General features: G+C 32.8%; 1 protein-coding gene and 2 pseudogenes across 5 annotated transcripts; 1 reads left to right on the forward strand and 2 right to left on the reverse strand.

The window, feature by feature from the left end:
• Window positions 1-62: 62 nt before the first annotated feature.
• Window positions 63-4,628, forward strand: LOC129297939 (vacuolar protein sorting-associated protein 26A-like; annotated as a pseudogene).
• Window positions 4,629-4,828: 200 nt separating this feature from the next.
• LOC129297941 (protein TRIGALACTOSYLDIACYLGLYCEROL 2, chloroplastic-like) lies at window positions 4,829-11,113 on the reverse strand (annotated as a pseudogene).
• Window positions 11,114-16,347: 5,234 nt separating this feature from the next.
• On the reverse strand, window positions 16,348-24,132 carry LOC129297940 (CBL-interacting serine/threonine-protein kinase 3-like). Of its 5 annotated transcripts, none has more exons than XM_054936283.1 (16): window positions 23,987-24,132; window positions 23,020-23,108; window positions 22,052-22,280; window positions 21,690-21,752; window positions 21,321-21,392; window positions 21,079-21,186; window positions 20,883-20,963; window positions 20,681-20,734; window positions 20,456-20,581; window positions 20,284-20,373; window positions 19,400-19,522; window positions 19,189-19,299; window positions 18,477-18,590; window positions 18,317-18,373; window positions 18,148-18,222; window positions 16,348-16,676 (listed from the first exon to the last, which is right to left on the reverse strand). In XM_054936283.1, exons 1-16 carry the CDS (start codon window positions 24,032-24,034, stop codon window positions 16,605-16,607), a joined length of 1,512 nt encoding a protein of 503 aa, XP_054792258.1. In that variant the 5' UTR covers window positions 24,035-24,132; the 3' UTR covers window positions 16,348-16,604. The 5 variants fall into 5 exon arrangements, with proteins under 5 accessions (XP_054792258.1, XP_054792261.1, XP_054792259.1 ...); XM_054936286.1 differs by having other exon boundaries at window positions 22,052-22,284; window positions 23,987-24,005; XM_054936284.1 differs by lacking the exon at window positions 23,987-24,132 and adding an exon at window positions 23,622-23,659 and having other exon boundaries at window positions 22,052-22,284.
• Between the last annotated feature and the right edge of the window lie 635 nt (window positions 24,133-24,767).

Genomic DNA, 24,767 nt, shown 5'->3' on the forward strand with positions numbered 1-24,767 from the left:
TATCCTTTTTACATTTCACTGTCTACAATTGGTATGATATTCCACAAAATCTTTAATTGCAGTTCGTGAGCTGATGTTCCTGGGGATTTATATGAAAGGAAAACGTATCCTTTTGAGTTCTCTACTGTTTGAGATGCCATATGAATCATACAATGGAGGCAACATAAGGCTTAGGTACGATATTTTTCCAACTTCTTGGTAAGCATGAATTTCTGTAAATTTTCATTTTCTCCTTATTTCCTTCATGGTGCTGTAACTTTGTATTGTCAGAAAACAATAGTGTCCAACTGAGGAAGTGCAATGATGGCTATTTTATTTTTTATGGATGTATGATATGGGCTTATTGCAGAAGTTAGAAGTTATAAATACTAAATGCAAACAAAATAATTTAATCAAGCTCTGACTGTTCCTTTATATTCTTATACGTGCATGGTTCTTATATGATTAGATTAAACATTCCACCACTATGATGGGATTGAGCTGGATTGTTTATAGAATAGTCACGTTTATCATAAATCATAAATTAAGCCGAAGTTGGATGACCAGCTACAACTTTGTATTTTATAAAAGCACCTTATTCTTTGCTCATCAATTTGGGTTCAACTATCCATCAAATCAACAATTTGATCTAACTACGTTAGTCCTTGCAAGCTAAATCTGTTTTTTCCTTTCCCTTTTGGTTGAATTTGTTTGGACTTTTAGATTTTTGCTCATTGATTGGAAACAATATTTATTGGTAAAAATGTCATTTGAATGTTTTCAGTGTGTACCAGCAGGTGTTCTCTGTTGTGTGTGTTGTTATTTAACAAGAAAGAAATGAATCAGCTGCACATTTGGGAGTCATAAGGAGCTTAAAGTTCTTTGCCAGCAAAGCATGCAATGCAGTCTTTGTTGGTTGGTTTGTGCTTTCTTTGGTTGGAGCAGAATGCAAGTGTGTTCTTCTTTCTTTTTTCTTCTTTCTTTGGTTGGTGAAATGGGCCCATGTTTAATCAAATGTCTTCTGCCACATCTTTCAGAGAGGATTTTATTTTGCCCCCTATGTATTTTTGGCTAATACGTCTTCTAGGGGGTGTCCCTTGTGGATCTCCAAGGAATAGAGCACTCTCGATTTAGAATCTGGAGAATTTTCTTTTGCGTTGAGAAGATTTGTTGTCTTTTTTGTAATTTTCTCTCTTCTCATCAATAATTCTCTTTTAATTAAAAAAAAAACAAACAAACTGGAGAATGCCCACATAATTGCTATGATTAATTTTATTGAACAGAATATATCAAAATTTATCCAACTTAATATCACTGTGTTCAGCATCATGTTTGGTAGTTCTGTAATTGTTTTAGTTATCTTGTATGCACTATTTAACTACAGCACTGATCCTACAAAAGTAAAACCGCATGAGAAGTGGGATGGATAAAAGAGCTCCTCATACCTCTTTTCTAGGCAAAGAAATCCTGTTGGCAAATTTTACTGTGTTGCTTAAGTGCCTTTCGTTTACTTTTTCTGTAATAATTAGCTAATCATGTATCTTTCCAAAAAACCAAAGAGACAATTTTAATGTTTCCAATACTTCAGGGGTTGGGTTTCAAGTTGTTGTCAGTGTTGAATGTTATTACAGTTTAATAAATCAAAGGTTGAAGAGATGAAGATAACCAGAGAAATGAACCGCTTTTTTTTTTTGGGCAAAACATGCAGGTATGTTTTGAAGGTGACAATTAGTCGAAAATTTTGTCAGCAAACATGTGGAGTACCTGGATTTTGTGGTAAGTAGTTTTGTGTCTGTATGTACTGAAGAATTTTGTTTTATAATCAGGATTGGCATAGTCCCTCCTATATAATTGTCTCATTTATTCTTATGGATTTCACTGCTTTGCTTGTATTTATTAGTGATATCTTTTGTTCATTACTGGGTGTTTGAATCATCTATATTTATATATTAATAAAATTTCTAGTAATTTCACTACTTACAAGCCATAAAATGTGTATTGCTCCCTAAGTTTTGTGCAATGCATGGACCTGAAATCTAAGCTATATGATACCTAATACCACAATTCGCTCACATGATTTAATTATTCATGCACTTTCTGCCATATCATCATCATCTTTATCGGCCTTGTATAATGATATTGAGTAGTTAACAGAGGATCTTTTTGGTTTTAATTTTTAAACTTCATTATCTTGCATCTTGCTTCATCCTTCTATGACAAGATTATATATTCTATTGTTGGAGTGATTACTGTTGAAATTTCTTTTTCATATGTATGTTTTCAGATTATTGCAGAAAAAGTATATGAAGTAACCCACTTTCTACTTTCATTCTTCATCAGGTTCGCAACTATAGTCCACCTCCAGCAATCAATAATAGCATTAAGGTTAGGATGAAAATTATCTATTCATGTATATCTTTAGTAGCCAATTTTGATAGGCAATTAATACTGAGATTTTTCCTTATGCTTAAAATTAACAGTGAACTAGAAATCTGGCTGAAAAAAAAGAAAATAGTGAACTGGGAAGATTTTTTGCCCATGTCCTGCAACTGCTTGAAGTGGCATTTTCAATTAGGCTGAATGTATTTTGCTTGTCTTATTATTTCTTGAATTAGTAGCAGGTTTATCTTTTAGGTCCCACTGTCCAATACATGCCCATCCCTTTGCATGATCTGTTAATGCTTTTATTATATAAAAAAAGAAAAAAAAAATCCACTTCGATCAATTTTCATTTTCTTAGTCCTCACCTTTCCTAAAAGGAATTTGTGGACACAGCTGTCGGTGGCCCTATGCTTTTCTATGTTACAAAAGCATAAGTTAATATGTTTGATATCCTCTAGAACTCTACGAGAAAGATGCTATTGCTTAACATTGACCTTATTTTTCTTCATTTTGATGTCTCATTCAGATGGAAGTAGGAATCGAAGACTGCTTGCACATAGAATTTGAATACAGTAAAAGCAAGTAAGTATTAATAAACTCTTCATAAATAGCAAGTTTCAATGTTTTCATGTAATGTCAGAGGTGAGTCCCATTTTTGTAACTCAAAAACTGACAGGTACCATCTGAAGGACGTCATCATTGGCAAAATATATTTTCTCCTGGTGAGATCAAAATAAAAAACATGGAGCTTGAGATAAGGCGTAGAGAGTCAACTGGATCAGGGACCAACACTTACGTGGAAACTGAGACCCTTGCAAAATATGAACTGATGGACGGTGCGCCTGTCCGAGGTATGCATATATACACTAACCTTTTCCTTATAAAAATAATAGTCATATTGTATTCATATGCATGATGCTTGTCTTGAAAAACATGAACGTTGAATCTGATATATATCCACCACTACATATCATGAGATTTTCATATATGGACAAGGATCACACCTGTTACCTTACCTTGGACCTTCTTTTCTGAAGAAAATAGGACGACAAGGATTAAATTCCCGAGCCCTAATCTTGAAGTTCAAGTTCAAGTTCGGTTGTTTAAGAATTTGATTTAGCTCAAAAACATGAAACATTTAATCTAATCTTGAAATTTGATGCTTATCTTGTTTAAAATTAAAATTAATATGAACATTCAAATGACATATATAATCATGTATATTTTGTATAAACTAGGTGGAGCGTCATGTATATTACAACACAATTGAATAATGAGTTACACTAATCAAGATTTGCAAAGAATGTGATTTGCTGTAGATATTATATTTTACATTGATATGGATATTGTAAATCATAATTTTTTTCTCAAGTATAATGAAAACTCATAAAACTCGTATAACTCGTTGTGTATTATCTTGTATGCATTTATATAAATCGACAAAGCAAGCCAAATTTGAGCAGCTCTTTTACACTGCTAGCTGTAATACCGATAAGATATGTTGTGTGCATGTTTGTTTGTACCATGGGCCACCTGATCTTTAATATAACCTATTGTCTAATTATTTCTCATTTAATCTCTCTAAAGGAATGCTACTGAAGATCATTCTTTTTACAGGAGAATCAATTCCCATCAGGTTGTTCCTCAGTCCGTATGAGCTCACACCCACCTACCGCAACATCAATAACAAGTTTAGTGTGAAATATTTTCTGAATCTTGTTCTTGTGGACGATGAGGATCGAAGGTACTTTAAGCAGCAAGAGTTCCAACTCTATCGTCTGCTAGAAAACTCTTGAAACATTTTGTTGATTCAAGACATTGCAACGCATGAATCCTGTCAATGCCATGCTTTTATTGAGCCAGATGTCTTCATGTTGCAGCAGTCTTCTTGTGCTTTGATGGTCCTTTAGGTCTTGTAAAGTATGCTTGTGACACAAGAATTAGTTTTATTTGATTGTGTTCGTCAGGAGAGGTTAAACGAATAATGTTGAGCTTGAGCACAGTAAAAGCTCAGCTTAGTCTTGATTTTTATCTTTTGTATTATGAAAATTAGTTGGGCACCTGAGAAATAAACTAGTTCATTCTGTCAGAAAACATTCTGAAGTAGTAACATCTGGAAGAACGTGCTAGCAACAAATTTTGGGAGCGAACATAAGAGAAGCCTAATCCAATCTACAATGAACGTGGATATTTGAGAGCTGTAATACTTCCAAAATGAGAAACATGAAACACATTACAATATATGCTAGTTATTTTTTCTTTTTGCACTTGCTCATTCTCTTTATTTCATGTGACGAAAAATAGAACGTGATCCTTCATTTGACGAGCTTTTTTTAGCTAACCAGTTGGTGCTAGAGTTTGCCTCTTTGAATACATGCTCATAGGAAACAGACCACTCACAAGTGATGATTTATTCATGATAAGTTGTAACATTTATTACTAAATAAAAGTTCTAAATTCCAAAATCGTACACATTGATTAAAGAATGCATACATTACGAGACGGTACACCTCAGATTCATGAGCGTATCACCAAAAATATTAGCTTGAAGGAAATGCACAAGTAGCCACTTGCCTACGTAACAGGGATTGAAATAATTTTTATAAAAATGAAGATGAAGATGCTTCCATAACATTAAATTCCAAAAATCTTCTTAACATGAGACAGTAAAAGGAAATGATCATGCACTGATCAATTTCTTGATCCCAAAGATTGCAATTGCATTCATGAAACACTTTGATGCCAAGCGCCTGTCATCGAACTCTCTCAACTAAGTGATTTAATTGGGGAATGACAAGCCATTGAGATTCACCTTTTATATATTCTAGATGGAGAAAATATATCGTCAACTCGGCTGCCTCAATCAATAAAATCTGCTGTTCTTGAAGATCATCAAAAGTGCTTCTATGTCACAATCTTGGGTAGTAGCACCATAGAAACAGCTACAGAAAGGAGTACAAGATACTTTGAAATGCTCCAATGTTGCGGTTGATAAAATGCATTGCAAGAAAGTAATCACCTGTTATAACCTATTTTATTTTACTTGGACCTTACAATAACCTGCTGAGAGACTTGATAAGTAATTTCAAATTCCTTCTTGTAGCCTCATCACCAGCGAAACCCAATATATCAGAGCTAATATTCTGCAACAATGCAACAGAAATGAGAACAGAATCAGCCAAATTATTTGTAATTAATTAAATTTACTTGAGATTTCCAAATTTACAGCCTTGCCTCAATGTTTTCAGGGTAAATATGAGAGTGTAAATAGACTTGCGAATAAGTTCAGTGTTCTCAGGGGTCATGATGGACGAATGTACCCTTCTGTATAAACATAGGATGACCTTAGTTGTCATGATATATTTTTCCAGGATAAAAGTAAAGAGTAAATGAAATTTTAGAATTATCTTAGAGTTCTCATGGGACTGATAAATGATTTTATCATTCAGCACATAGGTGAGTGTGTCTTCATGTTGTATTACCATATGTACTTTCTTCATTGTAATATCATGGATCTTAATGAAAATAGAATATGGTAAGAGAATGAAGACCTATAGGCTACAGATAACGGGTAATTACACCAAGTTTGGATATCTCGAAACTATATTCTTAATCTAAGGGTCATCACTTTATCCACTTATGTTCAAACTGAAAAAAAAACAAAAAACAAAAAAGGACATTTCAATCTTGATACAGCTAGTGTAGAGTCCTGATTGTGCACAATTCTCAACCATAGTAACTAAATAAGATGCATCTAACTTTGATCTACGAGCTGGATGCCACATTTCAGAGCATGGTGCATTTGCATCCTGATCACAGGGGTCGGTGAGCCAGGTAGGTAGAATCAGCATTCCTAAGTTAGAGCTGCAGCAGAGAAACCCACAAGAGCAGAGACTTCGAAATGTGATTCAAGTTTGTACCCCATTTTCCAAATGAAGTGCAGCTTTCACCAACTACTCAAGTACGCACAGGTCAACATAGATGAAGACCCAGTGCAGTGAGGTTCTATACTATTTTAAAATTGATTTATAATTTATAAATTTAAATTCAGTTAATATGTAATTTCAAATGGAATATTTATCATAATTAATTTCAATATTTATTATTAATTTCAATAAATCCTTACTACGAAATTGAAATATTCAACAGAACATAAATTAACAGGATGACCAACAGTAGAACGACGATTGAGTAAGTAGAAGGGGCCCAATAACCTTCAAGTAAAGCCTAAGCCTATGCATTCCTCGTGGACAAAAAAAAGGTTGTGTGGAGAGCCACCTTCCATAGATAGTGGAATTAGAAACCAGATGGTTTTCCTATGTTTATCAAAAAAAAAAAAGGGAGAAAAGAAAAGAAACCAGATGGTTGGCACAAAAAAAAAAAAAAAACCCTAAGAGGCTGTGTTTGTGACATGAAATAATATAAAATCACAAGCCTTCTCATTTTAAAACTTTTATGAACCTTTGCTCCTTTTTTCTAGTATATATTGAAGACTTGTTTGAGGTCATGCATTTTTACATTTTACACAAAGAAGTTATAAGTGGTAAAAATACTAAAGCATCATTTTGGCAAGTAAAATATTAGCATTCATTTTAAATCAGAAATCCTATGCTATAAACCACTCTTACAGCATATACTTACCCACAAGTGTGCACTCACCTACATAAAATCACTGAAGACGCCTAACCCAAATAAACCTTATTTTCTATACATGCCCTAGATGGACCACAATAAACTGCCTCCTTGCCACTCACCCCTTTTCCCAAGTCTCTTCATTCAGGATCTCTCTCAAGAACATAATGTTGACATAACAGCTGGCATCTTATCTACTAGTAACAATGTACTACAAGGATGCGTATGCAGGAACGATATAACAGAGATAAAAAGTGCCAGAGAGGTTTCTATAGTTAACCTCAAATCTTCAGAGGCTTGTGTAAGGCTTTGGGTCAAATTCTCAACCTCCTTCAATAGACCAGTCTCATGAACTTCAGCCAACAAAGGTTGCACATCATCAGCCATGGCTTTGATCTGAGAAATCACTAAATCAAAGCCAAATATATGGGATGAGAATGAGTGATATAATTATTTCAAAAGGAAACAACATTTAGTCACAACAAGGAGAAAGTACAAAGATACCAGAAATGTTAGTGCATAAAAAAACTCCCTAGAGTTCACTCACACTATTAATTTGTCCACAATAACTACTGTGAACGCTGTAGTGAATACCCCATAATTAAATATATTAAATTAAGTCTACACAGAAGCAAGAAGATAAAATTGAGTATTTTAACTAAACATAATGAACATGAAATGTTAGCTGTCCAGAATGTGATCACATTCACAACTAAGAATGTCAAGATCCAATTGAGATCCTAATTGCCCAATCACATTTCTACAATTTGACATTTTACGGCAAACATAGGGGTGTTGAATATTTTATCATAAAGATATGGAGAACGTAAAAATTCCCATGCCATCCCTTCCAAGAAAATAATTCTAAGGCATTTTCCTGTTCTGGTTCAACATAACATATTTGTAAGACTTAAAGTGGGGATAACAACTTAACGACTACAGACTTACATTGGCAGATGCTGATATGTCATTTATCATCATGCAAAAGTCAAGCTTGCAAGAGGACAAAACAAAAGAGGACAAGCACGAGACAAAATATCACCCCTAAAGGCCCAAGCAAAAAGAAAACAACGGAAAATGAACCAGACTCTTCAACTGAAACGACCACTCCAATCCCTCTCAAGATCCACAAGGGACAATTCCCCTCTTCCAACCCACAAAGAAAGAAAAAAAATTGTTGGGGGCGGGGGGAATTCTCTCCTAAAGGTGTGGCAAATGCAGCTCCCATCAAAGACTAAACAGCCGGTTACAAATTTGCCAATCCGTTTCAGCAAAGCCAAAACAGGATGATTATTTGTCTGTGAAACATTTTTTTTTTATACATGAAAAAAATAATTTATTAACAAGAAGAGAGAATGATGCAAATAGGTATGAAACAGAGGGCAATGAATCCCCTCTCCAAACAAATTACAAAAACATTTAGTGATAAAACCTTATTGGAATGTTTGAGGCAAATCATTTTCATTATTACTATTAAGTACCATTAAACAAACAAATAGCTTTGCATTAGAAGGAGTCTCGAGTCGCCATATAAACAAATAATAAGAAAATGTGCTTGTACTAAGAATCTCAAGAATCCAAATTCCAAATCTTTCTGTTAAGCAAAAAAGAAACATGGAAAAGAACAAGTATGTCCAGCAAAAGAGCAACATCATCAAGTCTATCATTCAGATCTCTATAAAAATGAAAATTCCAAGAGGAATGGCCGTCCTGTTAAAGACAACAAAGAAATTGGAGCATTAAAATTAATGGATACAGTAATATGAGAAGATTACATCACACCTTTATAAGAAGTGGCTTTGCTTCTTCAATAACAGAAGAAACTCTTTCAGCCAATGAATAAGTATTGGCAATACCAATTTCCTCTACATCTCGTCCGAGCCGGGTGAATACCCCAACCAATGCATCCAAACTAACTCCCTCATACCCTTGATCCTTTCTCGATCACACACAATGAGACCTTCTTTGGAACATTTTGGGTCAAGAGGTCCAACTGATGGTGTTGGAATAGGATCTTGAGGTGTAATGTCGATCAAAGTTTCCATGAGAAGACCCGACTGGTTAACTTCAACCAGCGAATTTCGTGGTATAATTGTTTTATCATCTTCAATCTACACAGAAGCATATGTTTCCAAACCCAAACAAAATTTCAACATTTTCATGTCAACAAAGGGAGTGGGAACAAGGTTACAAACTTAAAAGATTATAGCGTTGAAACTCACCTCTGCAATTGCTTCAATACATTTTAAGGAAGGATTAACACGAATGACATTGCCAACAGTTGCCCCTCTGATCCTTACAGGTGTTCCAGTGCATATACCACAAGCCTGAGCAAACTCAAAGACAGCCGTGTACTTTCTGAATTTGGATCGTATTTGGAAACCCCTCAACCAGGCTAAACTAAGAGCAAGTAAAACTGAACCAGATACTAAAAGTAGTCCAACCCCTCCTTCCCAGATGCTCCTTTACCAAACCAAAATCGCCTAGTGGACGTAGTGTTTGTCTCCAAACAGCACGAGGAAGGTCTAAAATGACAGCTAGAGGATTTGTTGCTTCCGAAGTAGATGATGTTTCTCCAGGCCCCGCATCAGCTGACATAGATTTTATTCTGTTGAATCTTGTTTGGGGTCTACAAGGAAGATAAGGGATTCCATTGGAAAAATTCCCAGGTAGGGACATCAAAGATGGAGGAAAAGTAGCTGGCAATGTTAAGACATGGACTGGATAGTTCCCAACCATCTTTGATGCAACCTAAGATAATATAGTTCTGCACCTATTATCTGTAGAAGCTAGTTTTCAAAATTGAATAGCAAATCACTTTACGGATGTGCGAGGCTGCTGTAACATCCTTGTGGAGCTATAAATCATAACCATACAAGTATTAGAAGCATTAAATGCATAATGGATGGAAAAATGACATGAAAAGAATCCAAAATGAAAAAAAAAAAAAAAAAAGGTATTGATATGATCAACTTTATTGGCTCTAATCGTCAATTGATTATAAAATTACAGTACATTGAGTGGAACATGCCAAGAGAAATCAATAAACTAAAGCTTAACGCTTGACTGGGACAATGGCTTGGGTGAAAACACATGCCACCTCTGTTTCAACCCACTCCAAATTGTGGCTCCATTTGGTAAGCTTGAAGGAAATGAATAAGAATTTCATTGCATGAAACTTGAGGCAAGCAATATCTGTTATATCCATGTTAACACCATTCAACAATAACTATATATTTCTTACTATCGTTTATTTATGGTTACAGAAAACATTGCTCATTTAAAGAGTCACCTTTTTCATTCCATTCCATTTCATTCTGCATACCAAACAAGGCCTAAGTGATTTTTGAAGGTTCAGGTTCTTTATAATTTTCATTTCTTTTTCAACCCTCTCGACTTGTCGACGCCCCATTAATGATCACCCCACCTCACCTCTCTCTTCAAGGCGACCAATCAAGCCCTTTAAAAAGTATGGCATGTTTACAGATTCAGCAAAAGTGTAAACAACTGTGTCACTCCACTCCTCAAAAAGCACTGGTCTTAGTAGCCTAGATGGAAGGGGGAGGAAAAAAAAAAAGACCGTGGATGCACGAACAAAAGGAGCCCCTTCATTCCCTTCCCGTGAATATCATAGGAGAAATTAAAAAATAGAACGTACTGAGATCTTCAAACCAATGAGTTTCGTTTAGAAGATGAATCCTAGCCCCGTAGTTCAAAAAGAATGTCAATTTGGACATTTTAGCTATCCATCTATAACCAAATCCTCACGTAACAAGAGAAAGGGTTCCGGTTTGATGTTTACAAAAACAAGTTCATACTTTTACCCAGCTAGCATCTGATTATGATTCCTAAAACCATACTTCTCTTTGAAACAAAATCCTAAGCAGAGGATTCATGTAGACGAAGGAGTAGAATTCAAACCACTAGTGTCAGTGTTAGCACGGAATTCCGAATAAATTGATGCTGACAGTGCATAAATTGAAAGGGCGGGACAGAGGGAGACATACCGTGACTGTGACTGTGACTGAGACTGAACGGAGGAAACAGATCCCTAAGTAGCTGCTGAAAGAGCCATCGACGATTTGGGAGATGACGAAGCGCAAAGACTGCCTCCAATTTCTTTTCTTTTTATACAATTTCTTTTTTTTTGGGGGGGGGGGGGTAAAATTTCATTTGTCTTTCATGAGCTAGGTAATGGGGCTCACAGGCATGGCTCAGTTAAAGAACTGCCATGAATCAACCTATCACCAACATTTTCACATGGGTAATGAATTTATATGAATTGTAAGTTAATTTTTTAATAACTATATCTTTATTGCTAAATTTGAATTTACATAAATCAATTTCATTTTAAAGTTGGCTCAAAAGACAGTAATCATTTGAAAGGCCCCAAATTGGATTCTCAGTCCCCTTTAACTAAATTATACCCCAATTAAGAAAGCCTACATAATTCTTACAAAACAAAAGAAAAGAAAGCCAATATAGGGTCTGTCAGAAAAAATTGATTATATGAAAAGTTAATTACTGTAATCAATTTTAAATATGATTGATTATTTTATATGATATAATTGATAAATAAAACTGATTAATTATTAATAAAATTAATTTTAAAAAGAATTGAAAATCAAATAAATAGGCGCTCCTGCCATTCTATCTTTCTCACTAAAGCACATATATTAAGTTAAAAAATTAAATTTTTTGAATAACAAATTTAAAACATTAAAATTAATTAGTAATCTTTTCAAAACTACCATTTTATTTGAGATAATTTTCTCCTACTTTCATTCTTTCTCATCTGCATTATTTTTGGATAAATTAAATAAGGGTAGTTTGACAATGCATTATAAATGTAACATCATGATATGAAACAAGTCCTATATTTTAAATCAACTAAAAAGGTTATATGTTTGGGATGAGAGGGAATAATTTTTTGAAGAAACTAGAATTTACACGGTGTTATTACTGAAAATATTTGTGTGTGTGTGTGGATATGGATTTTTACCGTCTTGCAAGCTTTATGATAAACTACTTCAAAAGTATATATTTTATTAAGGACAGAATAATATATACAGCAAACACCGTGCAATTAAACTTTATTTTACTTTTTTTTCTCCATTACTTTATAATTTCATACTCCCTCCGTTCAAAAATATAAAGTATTTAATTATTATTTTTTTCAAAAATACTCCTATTGATGATAACTTTATATTTATTGTAGGATATTTAATAGGGATAAATATAAAAAGATATAGTTAGTTGAAAAGTAAGTAACTACTTTATTAGGGAATGAGTTTCGATTAAAAATGTCTTACATTTTTGAACAGAGAGAAGACATAATGATTATCTTTTTTTGAATTATTAAAAAATATACCAGGATTAAATAAAAATCACATTTTATAAAATATTGACTTAAAACTTTATATCCAACATTGATATTGATATTAGCATTAAAAATTTATGTAAGCTGAGCTATCATATTTTATAATAATATTTTTAAAAAATTACAGAGCTATGATCGGTGTAACCTTGAAAGGTCATACTTCAAAAACCCTTTTATTTAAAAAAAAAAATCCAGTTAGATCCCTTTTTCCCACTTCCAGCAACAATATGGGATTAAGAGTTTAGATTTCTCTTAAATTTGTTGTTATCTTAAAAAAAGACAGAATAACTAAAATGAGGCTATCATGTTTCTATTTATAATATCCATTTAGTACATAAAATGATAAAGAATAAAATTAAAAATACTTTTAAATTAAAAAAATAACTATCATATTTCTATTTTAAAAACACATTTAAATAGCCAAATGAGACTAACTTAAGTGGCAAGGATGGGGGGGGGGTTGAGTATAGATATCAAGAATTCAAATTCTCCTTATATAAGGGAAAAAAAAACATTTAAATATAAAAGTTACAGGTCATAACTAAAACACACAATAAGTGTTACTCTCTATGTCCTTATAAATAAAATATTTTTAATCAAATCATATAAATAAACAAAATTAATTATTTAATTAAAAATACAAAAACATTTTAATTTTGCCCATTTTATATATAAAGATAAAGGGATAAAGGAAGTAAGATAGAGAGAGGTAGGGCTTCATTTCACCAATTGATCAGTTAATACCCTTTGCTCTTTTCTTTCATCATAAAAGCTCAAGTGTTTCCATGAGACAATCTCGAATGTGAGGAACACAATTCCCATAGATGATGGAAAAGAAAAAAGCGCTAAGATTCATTTTTATTCTTAAAAAAAATTATGAACACTTTGTATTAATAAGTGAGGTAATTTTTTTAAATTATTTTTTTAAGGAGTAAAAAATTACTTCTATTAGACCCTTGTTAACTTTATCAATTTTTACTAATATGACATGTGGGGTTCACAAGCAGTGACACTGACCATGTTTGCTTCTAATTTGCCCTTGAACTATTTTTTAAAAGCATTAGTTACCTTGAAATCTTATTAAAATAAAATTAAAAAAAATGAATCATTTGATTATCATAGTTTTGACTCAGTTATAAATTAATTCTTAAACTTTAACTCATTATAATTTTATTATTAAAATTTTGACTGTATTGTAATTTAGTATTTAAATTTTAATTCGCTGTAACTCAATCCTAATAATTTTAATCATTTAAAATATTAATTTTTATATTTTAAAAAATAAAATTAAAAAGATTAAATCTTTATAATCTTTATCAAATTAAAATTTTTAGTAAAAAAATTAAAATTAAAAATTATTTTTATTCTTAAACTATACACAAAATATGATAAATGCTCTTAAACTCAATTGTGGATGATTTGCATCCTTTAATGTCAAAGATTTTTTTTTTTTTTTGTATTTCTTCACCCTACTATTTTCTCCATTCATTTTTCCGTAAGTGGGGCTACTTTTCAATTTTTCAAACATTTTTACTATAAAATATTATTTATGAGAATCACATTATTTTTTTAATATTTTTTATCATCTCCCTCCTCTCCATCTCACACTTTTCTTCTTGTCTCACTGTCCCCCCCCCCTCCTGTCTCCTCCATGATTATCATCTCCATGCTAGCCTCAGTTCGTGATCTCAGGTCTCAGCTCCAACAAATCGACAGAGGTGTAAGTAGCCAATGAGCGGCAACCGTGTGGCCAATGACCTGATTGTATCATCTCCAACCCGCTAGAGTTGCCTGTCTGATGACGAACTAACGACGAACTATTGAAAGAAGCGTGAAGGACCAAACGGAGGTTCGCATGGATGTTGAATTGATGGTAACTGTTGGACCTTGCAAAGTAGAATTTCTGAGCTTCACTATAAAACTATCATACCTCAAGAAGAACTCCACCAAAAACATAGCAAATGGCCAAAACACTAACATCGTCTCTCCTTTCTTCACTAGAAACACAGCATCAAGTCGAGTCCAGAACCATCAAGCCCATGCGCAGAACCACGTAAATGCGGCTAAGATCGATGATCTTTGTTTGTAGCACTCGAGCAGCAGTGCCCATGAAACCTTGTTCCTCGACAACAATGTGACCCTCACGATGACCTCTGTGTCGGCAATGGCGGCTTCGATCTTTTCCCCCAGTCAGTGAATGAGCAAATAGCGTGCTGAAGAACATTCGAGGAAGCTGATGAAGAGGATGGCCAAGGTGGGGAAATGATCAGAAGTGAGACTGGCAAGGTGGCAAGAAGTCCGAAAGCCATACCGGCAAGTGTCCAAAGAGGAGAGAAGGAGAGGGAGGGGGGGAGAGAGAGAGAAGAAGAAGAAGATTGGAGAGTGAGTGAAATATATTAAAAAAATAAATTATGAGACCACTATAATATTTTATAATAAAAAATATTAAAAAATTCAGTTCTGGGCCCACTTAATGAAAAAATAATGCGAGGGACACCGTAATTTTAACTTTTAGAATTACATTTTCAAAAATAAGAATAAATATTTTAAATAATTAAAATTATAATGATTAAATTGTAATAATTAAAATTTAAGAATTAAATTATAACTAAATTAAAATTTTTAAAAATAAATTATAATGAGTTAAAATTTAAAAATTAAGTTATAATTGAGTCAAAAAATCACAGAGACTAAATGATTAATTTTTTTATTAAAATTTAATAAATATTATTAAAATATTAAATATTTTAATATCTAATAATTTAAATATTATTATTTATAAATATTTATCTAAAATTTATAAATTATTTTTTTAAAATATTAACAGCTCAAACTAATTTTTCAAAAAATTTATAGATGATTTATAAATTTTATGTGAAAATTTGTAAATAAGAACAATAATATTTACAAATACTTTCTCTATCTAAAAATGTATGAAATTTTTTAGGAGTTGAATGTTAAAAAATATAAGATATTTAGTCTTTTAAAATATAATCATTACTTCTTTTTAAAATATCCCTATTAATGAATGACTTGATATTTATCGTAAGATATTTAATAGGGATAATTATAAAAAATAGGGTTAATTTAAAAATAGATAACTACTTTATTGAAGGATTATACTTGGTTAAAAATCTCTTACATTTTTCAACGGAGGGAGCAAACTACATAAAATGACCTAATAAAAAAATTAATATTGATTGAATTCCTCAAAATTTTAAGGTTCTTCTCTATAATTTTTTTGATTAATTAACAGTATTTCTTCAAAATATTACACCATTCAAAATATTTAGATATTTTAATATTGTGCTACTTTGTGTTAAAAACGGTGGGGATGAACCTCTGGAGTTAGTAATACATTCATCCAAATAAGTACAAATTATCCTAGATATATTATACTTAATATGTTTTTAGCTTAATTGAAAAGTTGAGAAAGTGACATTTCAATTTTAAATATCAATGACCTATAAAATTTAAGAGACTTTCTCAATATTAATTTTTTTATAAGATCATTTCTTGTAATTTATTTATGAATATTATTATTATTTACAAATCTTCACACACAAGTTACAAATCATTTAAAAAATTTTAAAAATTAATTTAAACTGTTAATATTTAAAAATAATTTATAAATTTTGGGTGAATATTTATAAATAAAAATATTTAATTATTCAAAATTAAAATATTTAATTTTGTAACAATATTTATTAAATATTATTTTAACAATTCAGAATGTCCAATGATCTTGAAAAAGGAGTTCAATGATAAATTAACACCAAAAGATATAATCAAAGTCTTGCCTGTTAATGCATGTGAGCAAATGGAAAAGTTAATTGGTGATTCATGAAAGGGATTTTTTACCTCTTAAAAAAATGATTTACAGGGAAATTTGTCTCACTAACACTCCTTGAAAAAACAAGTTTAAGAATAAAAATAAACCTCATCCCAAAAAAATATAATTAACAAATGGAACAAATATGTAAATTTTTGGAGTGCAGCACTTTTATCGTTGGGCGGGCAAACATAATTTGATTGTTGATAAGCAAAAAGTTACATAAAACTATGCATGCTTTCCTACGATAAATAACTAGGAAAGCACTTCGTGGGTCTATGTCCAAACAAACAAACATGTGAGTAGAAAGACGTAGGATAAAAATTGACTGAAGACATTGGTACATAGTAGGACATGAGGCATCAAGAAATTGCTTTTGATAATAACGATACTGAAGATTTACTTTGCTTCTTGAGTGTCCTCAGCTTTCCAAACAACATCGTCAAGCCTTGTTGAAAGATTTTTGTAGAACTGTATGCCAGGTGAATCAGAACAGTTATTTCAACTGAGTTCAAATAGTGGAATGGGCATTTTAACTCTTTTTTACTGGTATTGTTAAAGAAACATGGGCTAGAAGCTATGACTCGACCAGCATTCTGAAGAGAGGCAGAAAGTTTCCAAAAAAAAAAAAAAAGAGGAAGGAGAAAGTGTTTTTTTTTTTTATGAGGAGTTTGGGCCTGTTTTCAAAAACTGTTTTTTGTTTTTAAAAACAGCAAAAAGGAAATATCTTAAAGTTATTTCCATTTTATTTTTCTCAATTTTAAAAAACACTACATTTTGTTATTGAAAAATATAGCTAATTTGACTAATTGCTATTATAAATCTCTACCACTAACTGCCTGCAATCATAATTATCTGCTTATTTATCAATTCTACAACTACTTTTACATTAATATAATCAAACAGATTTTCATTTTGTTTTATTTTAAAAAAGAAAAAATATAACTTTAGATCCCTATATTTTGCCTGCATTTTGTTGTTAGTTCCTGTACTTTTTTTGTGTGTGTTTCTGGTCCCTATATTTTTATTTTTCATTATTTTAAGTCTTTTTATAAACAAAATATAGGAACTTTGGAAGGACCTAAAACATTAAAAAATAAAAGTACAGAGACCAAAAACACCAAAAAAAAATACAGGGACCTAAAGTTATGTTTTCAATTCTATAGGGACCAATTATGAAAATTATATTACAAAACAGTTTTTAAAAACAAAAAATAAGAACAGAAATGAAACAGGCCCTTGTTCAATTCTTTATCATAAAAATAGGCAGCTTGAACTAAAAACCAGAGTTTTCTTATCAGTACAAAAAATGGCAATGTACTTGAACATTTAGGGTTAAGGCATAACATAAGTCCATTAGCATGAGAATTAGGGTACAGGTGGGACCTACTGAGTGGTTAGTGGTTACCAAAGACCCATCCAAAAGACCGGGTGCTAAGGAATCCCTCTAGAGAAGGGTGACCACAAACACAAAATTTGGCATTAAAAGGAGCTTGATATGCATAATAAAATATAAAAGAAAATCTTTTTTTTTTGGCCAGCTTAACATTTATTATTGACTTATAGAACATATCTCTGTAAAGATTGTCAACCAGAAACTAAGTAAAACAAATAAAAGAAAGGCAAAGAGGAAAAAATACACAAGAAGTTGTTAATCAGAAGCATCCAATAGCCTAAAGTGAAAAACAGTACACGAGTCCTTATGAAGTTGATTTAGTCAATGCATATGTGACCAAACCATTAAAAGTCAACAATGTTGGCTGTTATGTTATGGATATGAAATTTAACTGTTTTGATCACAAATGCACTAAAAAAATAACTTCATGAACACTCGTGAACTTTTTCTCCCTATAAGCCATCGAATGCTTCTGGCCGATGACTTCTTGCATATTTTTGCCCCTTTGCCCTTAAAAGAATGAGTAAAACACACACACACACATACCTTGTGAAACTCCAATGTATCACCTTTTGCTTTCCTCACCTCAACCATGTGAAGAGAAGGTGCCACTTGAAATATCTGTTCAAAACAAGAGTATACCAAATTATCAATATAGAATATCTTGACAAATGATTTTACACTTCACTGAGCTACAGAAAGTGGTGTCGCCTACCTCAGTGGCAATATTAAGGTTCCCCTTCCTTCCTGCTTTCACATTCTCGAGCCTCATCTAAAGTTGAAGATTGATAAAAAAAAAATTTGGGAAGTAAAATAAACTGTAGATTATGTTCTTTCGGTGCCAGTTTATACTCAGTGTCACACCTTTCACTTACCTTGTAGTTTTTCTTCTGGACATCAAAACCAAGAGGCTTTACAGCTTCTTCAATCTTGTTAACTATCTCTTTCGCCGGGCGTCTTGATGTGAACCTTGTTTCTCTTTTCAAAGCCTGTAGCCAATTACATTGTAGTAAAAACTCAAACAGTATTAAGGCAAGAAATCTAATTATCTGCTACAGTTGAACATGTTTTGTTATTGGGAAACACTCAGGTACTTCGTCTAATATACTTAACATACTTTCCTCCAATCAAAACAAAACAAATGGATCTTAAGATATTAATAATATTAATAAAAAGAATTTGTTATGGAATAAATAATACATAAAAGATCCACATAGTTTGATTTAATTGAAAAAAAAGCACATTAAATATATAAGGTTAAATATATAAGTTTTTCCCTTTGTAATATGCCAATCAGGTTCAGTTTTTTTTTTAATTAAAAAAAAGTTAACTGAAATTTATGTTCAATTTACATAGTTCAGTATTATCAAGCTTTTCCTGTGTTTGAATATTACAAAAAATGCGCGTACAAAAGAGATAAAAGTTTAAAGACTTGCATGGACCAGACAATACGGCGAGCCAAACATGTTTGCTTTCATTCGTTTCATAGAATGTGGAAATACTTTCATATAACACTGATTCAATAATTCTACAGATTCATAATAAATAAGAATACAAGAAAAAGCATTAATACGTGAGGTTGCAAACCTGCTCTATATCAAACAAGTTCTCAAGGTTTAGCCCTTTGGACATAGAAATTAATTCAAATGCATTAATGGCTGTTGGCTGTTCTTCCTTCTTCTCCATCACATGGTGCTCCTGCAAGCACGGGCAAAATGTTTTATGTGTGAAAATTGTTATATATGAAGAAGTTTATAGCACTAGCAAATATAGTCATTACAGATTATCCTCAACGTACTTCAGAATCTCTAAACACAGCTTCAATGTCATCAAGGTTGGTCTTCCCTGTCTCCTCAAAAACTGCAGGCTTGTAATCTTTCTTAAACCATTCATCATCCAAGATCTCAGATATAGTGATACGCTGTCATATCATTAAGATAAATCAGAAATGGAAACCAAAACTTGCATGTACTGAAACAACGATAGCAGATCAGTTTTCAGTTTTTTTCTTGTTTATGCCTTTTAACTTTTATTTCCCTTATGCTTTATGTTGTTGGGGTGAATGACCAATATCTGATTTTTCAAAAAAAAAAAAAAAGGTTTATTTAATCATAAAATCTAGCTGATGCCAATGCTGTTGGTGAGGTTTAGGCCACAGGAAGGTGACCAATGTGAACCAATTTGTCATAGAATGCATGAGTACACTAACAATTTAGTCCCCTGAATCTATGACCATCTTAGCTTTAGTCCCTATATTTTTAGCAGCAAATGATATTGCTGTTGAAAATACCTAAAACTTTGTTGTAGATTAGTCCTTCCAACCCACAGTAGCTGTACATATTTGATCATCTATACCTTGAATATCTCATCATACTGTGAGACCAGGGAATGATAAATGTATCTTAAATTTACTTTGACCAAATAGGCCATACAGACCTTTATATTTTAGATTAATTAACAGTAAAATTTGCAAGGAAAGCATGAGACATTTTGACAGAAGGACTGACCTGTACAGTGAGCTTGATATTTTTAGGAAACAATTCATACACAACAAAAATTTGGGGACTAAAACAACTCTACAAATTTGCAGTTTATAATTAAAATTACACTTTTGGTTTTGACATTAACCATAAAAGTTGACACAGCATGAAGACAGAATACTTATCAAATGCTATTTCTTACTGTCATGGGGTTAGGATCCAAAATTCGAATTATCAATTTCCTGGCACTGAAGGACATCCATGGGGGACAAGTAAATTCGGCAGCAGATATCTGCAGACCATGAAAATCAAAGTAATTAACAGAAAACTGAGAAGAACAGGAAATTGTGCAGTAAAATTTTCAAAATGCTCACTTTTTTATATAGGTTCATAAGATTAGGGTCATCAAAAGGCAAGTAACCTGCAAGTAATACAAAGAGAATCACTCCACAAGACCACAAGTCCGCAGTTGCTCCATCATAGCCTCTATCATCAAGGACCTGCATTGCAAGAACAAATTGTTATAAGCTCAAGTTCTATAAAATGAAACCCAAAATGCAATGCACAGGAAAGAAGCAAGATATGACATTTGTCCACACCTCAGGAGCAACATAGTTTGGAGTTCCACATGTAGTATGAAGCAGTCCATCATCCTGCCAACACCACCATTTTACAAAAATTACTCCTGCTCACCTTTGTGGCATCACTGCTTTCAGATCTTAATTACATTTTGTTTTTGGTTTAGCACTAGATTTAAGCAATAAGATCAACTTAATAACAAAAAGAATGAATCATGGTTACCTTGACTTCTTGTGATAGTGCACTCAAACCAAAATCAGAAACTTTAAGCTGGCCAGAAGCATCTAGCAGCAAATTCTCTGGCTGAAGAAATTTCATGAACAAGAATTAAACAGAGACCCTTTCACCTTAGTTTAAATCAAATGAACTGTTCTGATATCTGCAAATATGTAATGAAAGCAGGGGTGAAAGATCTTGCCTTGAGGTCTCTATGGTAGACACCCCTGCTATGGCAATAATCAACAGCATTTATAAGCTGCTGGAAATAACTACGTGCTTCTTTTTCGTTCATTCGCCCATTGTTTACCTTTAGAACAAGATCTCTATTAGCTCTATTAGAAAATAGACTTTTATCGTTTTTCCCAAAAGAATTATTGAACTTATTGAAAATGAGAAGAAACTATTGAATAAAATAAGACAAGTAGAGGTTCATTTGCTCACAATTTTGTCAAAGAGCTCCCCTCCAGTAACAAACTCCAAAACTATATATATTTTTGTCCTGCTTCCCATTACCTGAAAATAAAATCATGATATTTAGCATCAAGCATTACAATAGGTGAAATTTTCAGAGTCAGACTACCAGTGGTTCATCATAATTTTCTTTGACTACTATAATTAATGTTTTAGGTGCAACAGCATCATCAGAAAAATTAAAAATGCCCACAAGGAATCTCATCTGAAGGCAACAACAATCTTTATTCAGTCCTATGAAATAGTTAATGACTTTCTTGTAAGCAAGATTCTAGTCCAGATTTATATTTTCCCAAAACGAAAAGGCAAGAATAGGTAAAATCAGATAGACAAACAAACCTCATACAATAGAACAACATTTGGATGCTTGATTAACTTCATTGTTGCTATTTCCCGCCTGATCTGTTAAAACACATATTACAAAAATAAGGAGCATTGACTTCATCATATAAGGGTCGAGCTTGGCTTTACTACAGAATTTATAATCTAAATAGGAATTTGTCATATCAAAGAACAAGATGCCTCTTTAATTTGCAACCTCCAACTCCCACCCAAAAACTAGCTTCAAGAAAACCTAAATTTAGCAATATTCTGAGAGATGTGGGAAGATTTTAGGAACTATGGAATACAATTGGATACATTCTTTAGATAGAATGAAATAACAGGAAAACGATAGTCTGAGTAATGGTGCAAAATGATACCTGTTCAGCCATCTTGTGCTTGAGAACCTTCTCTTTCTCCAGAATTTTAATAGCCACAGCCTCCCCAGTCTCAGAGTTCCTAGCAAATTTCACTTTTGCAAATGTTCCCTCACCAATGGTCCTTCCCACCTCATATTTACCTATACGACGCTTGATTTTAGACTGGCTCATTCTGAATGATTCCTTAACTTTCAGATAAAGTTCAACTCTTTCCCCTCTGACAAGGAATCTGCCTGAAGATAATGTCAAAATTTAGTAGAAAAGCCAAAAGTCAACAAATAAAAATGAGTGTAGGAAATGCTACTGGAGCTTATGCTTCAAAGAGAACATGAGCGTTGAAGATCAAGAAGTACATAAGCAAAAAGTCAACAAGTCATTTGCAATATCCATCCCCGGAAGTTATGTCATACAACAACAACAACAAGCCTTTATCCCATTAGGTGGGGTCGGCTACATGGATTGCAAGACGCCATTGTGCTCTATCATTTATCAAGCTTTTAGAAATATTATTAATTAAGAGATCACGTTCAACAACTTCCAAGAGTGTTCTCTTAGGCCTTCCTCTACCTCTCTTAATTGGACTCAAAGTTATATGTTCCACTCTTCTCACTGGTGCCTCCCTTGGTCTTCTTTGTACATGTCCAAACCATCTCAACCGATTTTCTACCATTTTTTCCTCCCTTGGACTTAAAGTTATGTCATATCATCAAAGAAATCCGGGACAGTTCAATACAATAAACCTTCAGAGACAATCCATATTCAACCATAATACAGAACACCAGAGAAATCCAGATTCCACATATAAAAAGCCTCCTGATTACAGCCTCTCATTTAAATTGTAAACCAAACGCCGGAAACAAGAGAAGTTAAACTAAGCAAACTCAAACCTACCCATAAGAACATGATAAAGCAACAGACACAATTATATTCAATGAAGAGATCAGAATTATGAGTTGGAAGAAAATTACCCCGGAAATCTATCAGATGATCTACAGTATATGATTGCCCTCAAATAGGATATTGAATACGAATCCAAAAGGCAAGCTATCACGGTCCCCTTCAAAGAAATTGTTGTCTTTAGAGGCTAGATTTGTAATTAAATAACCAAATGTCCAAAAATGAAAGTTTCAAACACTGTAGAATATTTTTGGCCAAAAACAAAAAACTGTAGAATGATAGTTTGGAACTTTTGTCCGAGTCCTAGTCCAGCAATAACGCAAACTGCTCTTGGAATGTTATGCAACTGGAAGAAAATATCAGGAAACGGGCGTTCATAACCATATATAAGTTTTGTCCTACATAATTTCCAAACTTTAAGTAGAGAAGAAAGCAAAAAAGAAAACTGAAAATCTCCTTGAAAAAGAACACATGGAACAGAAGTGGGGATTTCGGAACCGTATGGAAATTGGCCTGAAATCGAAATGAAAAATCCTCAGAGAACCACTATGACGCAAGAGGATACTCAGAATGAAATAACAAAAAGCTCAGATCACGATCATAGTAGAGTAGAATAGATGGATAGTTATGGAAGAGGGGGGGAGAAAGAGAAGAGTGGAGAGAGAGAACATACAGAAAGTTAGAGAGAGAGAGGCAATCAGATGATTGAAGAGAGAGAGAGAGAGAGAAGATGGATATACCTGAACTTATATTATGGAGATAGGAAAGAATTGACGGCTTACGGATAAATGATAATGGAGTATTCTGTGATCTCAAAATACCAGAAGTTTCTACGAATTCTAAGACAACCCCACCAATTACTGCACAACAACCAGACAAATTTTCACCCAAAATACGATCTTATCCAAACCTAATTTTTAAGTCCCGCAAACTTACTTCCGCAGAAAAGTTGTTCAAAGTTTAACAGCCGAAACAGCATTCAACATTCATCTAATTCAAGAGAAAAATAAGTAAGAAAGCTGAAAACCATAGAGAAACCTGATCAAGCGTGGTGGGTATTCTTCTATGGTTCCTCCATTTGACCATCTCGCTGTTCTTCTTCTTCTTAACGAAGAGGGTGAATCTGATGATAGCCGAGACAATAAACACGTGAAGCAACGCGCACAACGCATATAAGACATGGATTTGACTGGGAAGACGTCAACAGAAATGCAGGACATTGAATAAACAACACAGAAAATGACGCAGCCGAGTGAAGAGAGAGGCTAAAACAAAAGGGACAGGAAGTAACAGTGAAGCATACCAAAATCAAGATCTGAGAGATTGATGAGATCTATTACTGCTCGTGGCAGCGGCCGCGTCAGCAGCAGTATTACATTTTTATTTTTATTTTTTTGACCACCACCAGCAGCAGCAACACAAGTTGAATTCTCATTCTACTCTTTTCTGTTTATAAAGAAGTTGGATTCTTTTTTTCCCCCCTTGATGAGTAAAGAAGTTAGATAGAGTGCTTTTTAAAAATAAGAAATGCCCAGATTATAAAAATGTTTTAAAAAAATATATAGAATAATATTTCACTTTTATCTTTATTGTTTTAATGGTATTTATGTAATTTGAGAAAATATCTCCTCCTTGGTTGAGATTATTTTTACAAAATTATATAACCAGATTGTATAAATATGCTTACATAAAATTCCTTATCTTTTCCTATTTCAAGTTTGATTAAATTTTAGAAACGGTGGGATTTTATTATGCATTGACTGAACATTATTTCTCATTAAGTCTTACTCCTTCCGTTTTAAATTATTAGACACACATC

This window comes from Prosopis cineraria, unplaced genomic scaffold, assembly GCF_029017545.1.
Source record: "Prosopis cineraria cultivar Desert tree isolate PC_DT_omini unplaced genomic scaffold, ASM2901754v1 PC658, whole genome shotgun sequence".
In the NCBI taxonomy this organism is placed as follows: Eukaryota; Viridiplantae; Streptophyta; class Magnoliopsida; order Fabales; family Fabaceae; genus Prosopis; species Prosopis cineraria.

Bases quoted from the DNA above. Each gene is read 5' to 3' on its own strand.
- LOC129297940 (XM_054936283.1), bottom strand. From the start codon at position 24,034: ATGGTCAAATGGAGGAACCATAGAAGAATACCCACCACGCTTGATCAG. The intron at 22,281-23,019 runs GTAATTTTCTTC...ATCTTCAGGCAG, and splicing joins TCATCTGATAGATTTCCGGG to ATTCCTTGTCAGAGGGGAAA. The intron at 19,523-20,283 runs GTAAGAAATAGC...ATGATATGACAG, and splicing joins TGGATCCTAACCCCATGACA to CGTATCACTATATCTGAGAT.